Source organism: Apteryx rowi, unplaced genomic scaffold (assembly GCF_003343035.1).
Source record: "Apteryx rowi isolate R43461 unplaced genomic scaffold, aptRow1 scaffold_59, whole genome shotgun sequence".
NCBI classification, from domain to species: Eukaryota; Metazoa; Chordata; class Aves; order Apterygiformes; family Apterygidae; genus Apteryx; species Apteryx rowi.
In genome coordinates this window covers 1,083,304-1,091,604 of record NW_020450860.1, presented here as the reverse complement: position 1 = coordinate 1,091,604, position 8,301 = coordinate 1,083,304, and the positions used below count along the sequence as shown (strand labels likewise).

The following is an 8,301-nucleotide window of genomic DNA, read 5'->3' as shown; positions in this document are numbered from 1 at the left end:
AAAAAAAAAAAAAAAAAGCAAGCACTGGCACACACATTCTTCCCACCAAGAGGAAAATATGGTTAATATTTAACTATCTTTATATTTAAAAGCCTCCTTGTCAGTCAATCCATAATATGACAAATGATTTAAAGAAAACTTCAGCTCTGCTTCCCAGCTTGATGCTCACAGAACTATACAAGTGAAATTGTGCACACTTCATGAAGAATATTTCAACGTATTCCCTGCTGAGTTTGAGTTTTTTCCTCTTGAATTATGGTGGGGGGAAAGGGGTAGCAGGGGCAAGTATTTTGAGCACTTGCAAAGTGCAGAAACAGAATACGCCCAACAGGAGAGAAATATTTAGAAAGACTAGTAAGACATGCCAAAAGCATGACCATTTCAGAAGGAAAGGGAGAAACGAATGCTGTTCTTTCCTCATTTTCTGAATGATGCAAATCTTCCCTTACAGTTTTAATTCTTTCTGCTAGAGAAAGAAGAGTCCATATATGAAGTACTGCTAAACAGAGAAACACAGTGGTTTTTCTATCCTCCCGAATAAAAATAAATCCTCCTTGTTCCATCTGAATACTTTTTATTAAGTTTCTTATGAAAATTTAAAAGGTTCACTATAGTTTGTGGTGTAAGGAGTACTTTAAAAGCTTATAAAATTGAACTGTAAAAACTGTTTACCAAATTAGCTAACCAGATATATGGCAGTAACCTTTTCAGACCCAAGAAGTATCACAGCACACAATACCTACATTAGATTATACCATTCTGTGTTACAGTAGTTTGAACTACTCCTTTTAAGCAAAGTTAGATCTTATTCCTAAACAGAGAGAGTCAAAGATTACTTTATTATTAATTTTCAGTCGGTTTAATTAGACATAGAATTCTTTTTTCAGTTCTTATTTTACTTACCAGTGTTGGTGAATTTTGATCAGGCCAAAAAGATTCTGGAATTGGCCAATGTCCAACAGGAACACCAGTTTTAGGGTTAGGCCGTACATAAATGAGCTTATGACAGCTATGCCACGGTTGAGAAGCAAATGAATTGATGGGCCTGGATGAATCAACAAGTCCATCTAAAATTTAAACAAAGCAAAATAACAACAAAAAAAGAAAACAAATAACAACATGGCATGCATTTGCCTCCCAGCAAAATTTCTGTATTAGCAACTAATAAGGCATTCCATTACAATTTTTTCAAAGACATACATACAGATCTTTACATCAGTGGCTAAAAAAGCTAAACATCAAGGTGTAAAACAGCATCATCTGAGTAACAATGGTAATATTTGCCCACATCTACCCTCCTGCTTCTGTGGCACAGCAGTTAGATAATAAGGCATACTCACATACTGTGGAAAAAGCTACTTGCTTAAGTTCAGTACTTTGACATGGATCTGATATATAATAGCAAGTCTATTATTTTTAGATTTGCTGCACTTGTAAGATTGATCATTTGCATTTACAGTCTTTCTACAAGGGATGCAAAACTCACTGAGTAATGCTGCCACTAGTGGGAACAAAGTGGAGAAAAGTTTTGTGGAAAAGTCAGATGCATCTTGCAGGAGCAGCTTTTGTCACATTAATTAGTAAGAATGTCACAGTTCAAAAACCCTGTTGTCTACTGCAAAGAGCACTGTTCTCTGCCAGTTCCCTGTGTGTACCAGCATACACTCCCCTTCACACTGAGGGGAGAGCAGGTTTGTAGCAATACAGAATTTCAGAATTGGCTTCAGAACACTATTCTTCAAGGCAAATGGCACAGCAGAGATCACCCATTTAAAGAATCTTTTTTTCTTTTACAAACATTTTACACTACTAACTTGCCCTGCTTTAGAGACAGCTAGCCAATACTATGCAAAACACCTTTTGGTATAGTTCTCTGCATTATATACACAGTGATCTTTATAGCTTTGGTGAGTCCTATTAAATTTATCTCTAGTTTAGAACTTCCTTGATTCACGTAAAGATGAAAACTCTCAACATTTTTGTACACTCATGTCCACAGTGTGTCATCATGTAAATGTGACAAAAGGTTAAAAAACTATTCCACCAGCTGTTTTGCCATGTAGGTGAATGTTTGGGCCAACAGGGACGAGGGACTTTGCTGAGGTGCCAGCCTGCACTGCATTAGAGGCAAGCTTAAGCATACTTTCAAGAAAATGACATTTATATAAGCAAAAGGAGGAAAAAATATATATAAGGCAAGAAATGTCATTAAAAATGAAAGCAGGGATAAAACTGATTGTGTTAGGATGCTCAGAAGAGCCTAAAAGCTATCACACTTCTGACATTCCAGGAACATCCTCATTTTCTAAATACGAACTGGTCAGTTCTCTCTCTCCTTCCCTTCAGTCACGAAATTCTGCAAACCTGAAGAACTGTTCCACGTTAAGAGTACATATCCTTTTTCCTTATTATGCACTTTACTTGCAGCTAGCAAAATAATTCCTTGTTCTCTGCACATATTTCTTCACTTGCAGCTAAGAACATTTAATTTAAACTAATTGTTTTGTGATTAATTAGCAGAATGAAAATGCCCAGAAACTAAAAAATTTGTATTAGAGATGTTTAAGGACTTAAATACACTAGTTCTAAATTTAATTAATTAAAAAGTAAGTTTTGACAGTACCGGAATGCAAACTCTACCATTTCTTGCAAATACTCACTCCCCCTTGTTGCTTCCTTCAGAGGTGAGAAAAAGTGACTGGAAAGCTAGCCAGCAGGTAAAAGATCATCCATACAAGCATATGGCATCATTCAACTTATTGAGGATTAAACTAACACTAGTAAAAATTCAGCAAAGACAAGACTAAACACACACATGCATGCAACTTGGTTATGAAAAGAACATCCACGATGATTTGGGCTATTTGAAGAGATACCAGAGCTGTATCACTGAAGCATGTAAGATTTTTATATGCTTAATCACTTTTTTAGAATATATTAGACCTCTGATGCATCCTGTATATTACAGTGAAAAGAAGGTAGAAAGTAAATTTAAGATACTTGAGGACATCTGCATGCATACAAAACATTTCCTTTTGAGTACTAAAGAAAAACAAAGCAAAAGAGTTACTATACCTTCTCCAATAGGAGCTGGATCTGGTCCTGACTTTTCAAAGTTAATAACAACTCCACTTTGAACTTTTTGAACTAGAGACTCTAAACACTGATTCAACATTCTTTGTGTCCGAACACAGTAGGAACGACCTAGACAAGAGAGAAATTGCACAGGGGAAATATGAAAGCAAGCTTTGGGCAATCTTAATCGAGGAAGACATTTTGTTACACAAGTCACTTTGTCAAGGCTTTCAACTTTACCTAAAATAATAGCAAACTTAGTAAAAGCTGATGTAAAATGCAAAGTACTTTTCAAATGTAAACACAACCGAGGAAAACCAAACTGATGTTTCTTATCTCTTGAAATCTCATTAGTAAAACAAGCCTTGAAGGCTGTATCAGGCTGGTCCAGCCTGGGCTTATAAAGGTCCTTAAGAACCTCTGATTTCACCAGGACTTTGTAATTCAACTGCRTTTGTCTCTCCAGACCTAATCAACTCTAATACAATCCCTAACATCCCCTCCCAAGCAACATTTTTTTCAAACAACAATCCAGCAAGAATTCTGATGAAGATATAGAGGAACAAACAAACTCTAGAATTAATTCCTTTAAAATTACATCTAGCTTATTAGTTGTGCAGCAGAATTAACTTCTCAATCATACCTGTCCCACTCACTCAACATTTAAATAACAAATCTCATGGCTGAGCAAAGTCAACCTCCACAAGGACAATCTAATTCTCCAATTCCTCCTACTGGTGCATCAAGGAGATCCTCTCAAATCTGGATTTGAAATAGGAACGTGGTTTATTTTAGAGTTTTTCTGTGCTACTGGAAACTAAGCTCAAACAGCACCATACAGATTCACATGGAACCCAACTAATCTGAACATGGTGTTTAAATGGAGAAAAGCAAGAAGTAAAGCTGAATTGAAGGAAAAGAATATTTTAAGTCAGATACCAAATGTAAATGAGAGCAAGTAACATTCAGTTACCTCCTGTGACTTCACACATCTGTGTGATGGCAGATTCATCAGTAGGCACACTCCCAAGCTGCTCTGGTTCAGCAGATGCAGCTCCCGGCAAACGCAGCACTAGAGCAAACAGCCTTTGATCCCAACGAAATGGTTCTTTGGTTAGTTCACTTCCAGGCAAAGGAGAGTTCAAAGGAAGATGAAGCTAGTAAAGTAAGATTTGAAGAATATTTTTAAGTATTTGACAAGTCATCTAAAAACATAATATGCAAGTTTTCTAATTACTTTGCAAGCTAAAGGACCTGATTTTCCCTCCTATCCACTAGTCTATCTGAAGTTATAGTCTGGAAACCCATAAGGACTATAAATTTGATGGTTGCACAATGACAACAAAGCCAGTTTCTTTTCTCTATAAAACAGGTTGATGAATGAAATGGAAGTACTATTCATAGGAAAAAAAATGCAATTGATATTCATCTCAGCATAGTACCAACTTGCAAGATCATAATCAGAGTGAATCTAATACAAGTTTACCTCCTCTTGAACTCCAGCCGTATTTGTCAGTTTGTTTCCATCTGTGATGGTAATTAAAATAGATGGCTCCAGAAAGAATGGATTCCTTCCCTAGAGATGAAAGCACAGGAATACTAAGAGTAATGCTCAATTGTAGACTTATATTTTTGTCATTATAAAATAAGCAGTAAGATGAGGAATCTTTCAAAATAATCCTGTAATTTTCTTTAAACAGGTGTGGGGCTATACAGAACTACCTAAATACTGCTACACTGTGCACTCACACACCCCCAATTATTTGCCTAAACACATTTTTAAAATTACTCCTCTCTTCTTCAGTAACAGCATCAACCCCCGTACCCCACAAAAGCAGTACATAAATTAGTGACAACACAGAGAACTCAGAATTTCATGACAGTGAGGCACAAACATAACTTAACTGCCCCCTTCAGAGTGAGGGAGGGGAAGACAGGACATTAACTAAACAGAATATATAAAACTGCAAAGCAGATTGGCTGCCATCCGGTGTGCATACTCCCATACAACAACTGTGCATCTACAGTCTGGGTCATTTGTATTACTGCTTTCTTTGTAGTTCAACAAGGAAAAAAGTACTAGTATATTCTAGTGTATGAAACATGTATGTTTTTCTCTGCTGTATGTCACAGCAGAGAAAAAATGAACCTTCTTTCAAGTTTTAATACACAGCTATCCAACAGAACAATATATAAAAAATTGTAAAAAGTAAAAAGATAAACTTGAACCATCAAAATCCCTCCACCAAAAAGCATACCAAAATAAAAAAAATAAAAATAAAGACTACAAACAGATTTGTTACCTGTCCATAGTTGTCTATTCCAGATACTAATCTATTGAGATTTAACAAGTCAAATGATGATCTGAGTGCCTGACCAAGGGTTGTTAGTCCTGAAGCTTGCAGATTTTTCAGTTCATTCATAAATGTTGCGTGATTTTCCTTCCATCCAGCCTGAAACATAAAACAAAAAAGCTTATTAGCTATTTCAGTAACAACCTGTGATTTATCATTAATGAACTTTGAGTTGTTATTATCATATCACTTTGCATAAAAAGTAGGATTATAATGCAGTGTACCTGTTAATGAGGAATGTTTTCTTGCTACATACACCTAATACATATCTTACTGCACAACTTTACGTGAAACATACAGTAAGCATACAATGGGATGCTGACAAAATACACACATTATCAAGTGCTTGAAATAATTTACAACTACCCAGCTCTCACCATGAAAACTGCTGTAGAGGTGACGCAACTAACAGAACTATTTGGATTCAGTATGCGAGTATTTTGTTAGAAGGAACTCTAAAATAAATCAAATTTATAAGTAGTYGTATAATTTATAGTAGTTGCCAAAGTAAGAAAAGCAATGATAAAAGCAAGATACCAGCAACACAGTGTACCTGCTTCTTCTATCATATACCCTCTTTCACCCTTCCCTCCATAAATCCAGACTAAAAGAAAGGGATGCATAGGCAACATATAGTAATACAAGAGTTATAATCTAACAGCCAAAATTAAAAAGAAGAGAAAAAAAAAAAGGCAGTAATAATGCTGATTGCCATCTTTGCTCCCTGGTCACCTTCTCTCCCTCCCCCCCGATTTCCCCAAGTAAGAAGTATTATCAGCATATGAATTAAAGAATTATCACCAGCCATTTTCAATATATTCCATGACTACGACTTGCTTAACTTTTCCTTCTCTTTTTCCTGGGTACATTTCATGCCTTTCAATGTATTATCAAGCATCTTCCATCACTTCTGCATTAAAAACCCCATGGTTTTTTCCTACCTTGATGTTTCAACCTCCAGCCCTGTGCTCTTTAACTACATTCTTCTGCCCTTACTTCCCACTGTGAGCCTTTCTATAGGGTAGCTGCAAACACCTGACGTTTGGCCTAGAAAGCAGGCAAGATATTCTTTCTGGTCTCCAGCTTCAAGAAAATACGCATGCAGGCATATGACTATCTTTTCTTCATGACTTCAGTTTGAGATTCTTCTCACTAACTTCTTCCATTTCTTTGCTGCCACCCAAACCTTTACAGAGCTTCTGAATGAAACTTATTTCTTTTCGGTTGCCCCGAAACCTGCATGACAGCTTCAGACCTCGACAGATGTGCCTGCATTCCTCTGCACCTGAGTCTGCCCTTTAAAACCACATACAGTTGTAGACCAGCTGCTGGCTCCCAATTTCATATTTTAACAGAACCTGCTCTTTATAGAGGAGGAAACAGGACAAATTTAGAGAAGGCCAGAGGCTTCTCTCTCATGTGCCAAAGGCTGGCAGGTGCTGGGCAGAAACCAGCAGCTGGTAGAAGGTAAATAATATACCTCAGTTGAAGAGAGCTGTAATACCCAGAAGTTCTGGGTGACAAGTACTACACCAAGACCCTGGGAGATCATGAGTTTGCTCATGAGTTTGTCTTGGGTCTTTTCTTTTAAACTATTAAAAAAACAAAAACAACAACCAAAAAAACCACTCATGTAAGACAGAACCAAACAATTGTTTAGAGTGTTTCAGTATCTCACAGCTCAAAATTTGGGGATCACAAAAAAAGTTAAGTTACTGCTGATAAAGCTTGCAGATAACTCAAAGAAACAGCAGAAAGCGATGAGGACAGATCAGTCCTACCAAGCAGTCTGGATCCCATGGTAAGCCAGGCTAACATACACATTAGCATCAACAGTTGTGCTTCACATTCCTTCCTCCTAAAAAAGTGGTATGCTTTTAGGATGGGAGGCTGTTGCAGAAAACACCAGCTCGCAGGGAATTGGGGCACGATTTAAGCTGCCCCAACCAAAAAGAGCAACCCTAGATATTCACACAATTATCAGCCTTGCTATCACAGCTGAACCGTTCTGACAGTAAGCAAGCAGTTATTCACCCAGGCTCACTATCATCTGACAGCCCTGGAGACGTTTCCATGCTTCACACAGAATCCTGGTTACGTAGACAAGGAGAGAATGATTTCGGACAGTCTGACTTTTGCTGGGACAACCTCTGAACAACAAGTCATCCACGGGAAGTAGGTTGTCTCCTCCCTGGCTGCACTGGTCTCAGGAGTAATCACCTGCCGACTATTCCATGTTGTGCAAGAATCTAGGACAGGATTTTCCTGTCCTTTTTAAACAGTTACATCCCACTGCCAATTTCGAGTACACTCTGTGGTCTGGGTAGGTGGTAATGGAGTAGACAGCAAGTTCTGAGCCATAAATCAATACAAGAATGGAGCAGAAATGAAAAGTTTTCCAGTCCTGCAAACGAGATGATCAATGTCTCTGCTGAGTTCTCAGGCCTAAGCTAGGAGGATTTCATTTCTCTTTAGAACAATGAAGCACCATAAGGAGAATCAACAAAAACAGTTTTTGGTCAGATTTAGCTCCCTGAACCAGTTCTTCAGGATTTAGATCAGTACACAGGAGAGGGAAAAGAGGAAAATTCTGCAATGGGGCAAAGAGGCAAAACAGACTTTCAGCAGCAGCTCACCATTAAACCGGCCTATTTTTATCATCAAACTACACTAAGCTCAAAGGAACCATGTCGTGCTGTGTTCAATCAGCCAAATAAATCTCAGTAACATAGGATCAGTGCACCCTGTCCCTCACAGTCAGAGCTGAACAAAATATGGCATCTCATCAGCTGAGCCATGGTAACTCCCCCCCATGTGCTCTCAGCCCAAGGCAACCGTAAGGTGATGACTTTGCTCGACACTGTCATTGCAC

At 37.8% G+C, this 8,301-nt stretch overlaps 1 protein-coding gene across 5 annotated transcripts in view; it reads right to left on the bottom strand.

The window, feature by feature from the left end:
• The window catches only part of LOC112974081 (integrator complex subunit 6-like), a 22,710-nt gene extending 17,182 nt beyond the window's left edge, over nucleotides 1-5,528 (bottom strand). For 4 of the 5 annotated variants that reach the window (XR_003256151.1, XR_003256150.1, XR_003256152.1 and 1 more), the window contains exons 1-5: nucleotides 5,379-5,528; nucleotides 4,562-4,651; nucleotides 4,049-4,232; nucleotides 3,076-3,204; nucleotides 904-1,067 (exon numbers count right to left, since the gene is read on the bottom strand). Coding sequence is in view for 1 of the 5 variants with exons in the window: in XM_026082672.1 (XP_025938457.1) it covers nucleotides 904-1,067; nucleotides 3,076-3,204; nucleotides 4,049-4,232; nucleotides 4,562-4,651; nucleotides 5,379-5,498 (687 nt within the window). In the remaining 4 variants the exon portion in view is untranslated. Of the gene's footprint in view, nucleotides 1-903; nucleotides 1,068-3,075; nucleotides 3,205-3,718; nucleotides 3,838-4,048; nucleotides 4,233-4,561; nucleotides 4,652-5,378 lie in introns of those variants that run through there. The other variant, XR_003256153.1, reaches the window with a different exon arrangement.
• Nucleotides 5,529-8,301: the final 2,773 nt, after the last annotated feature.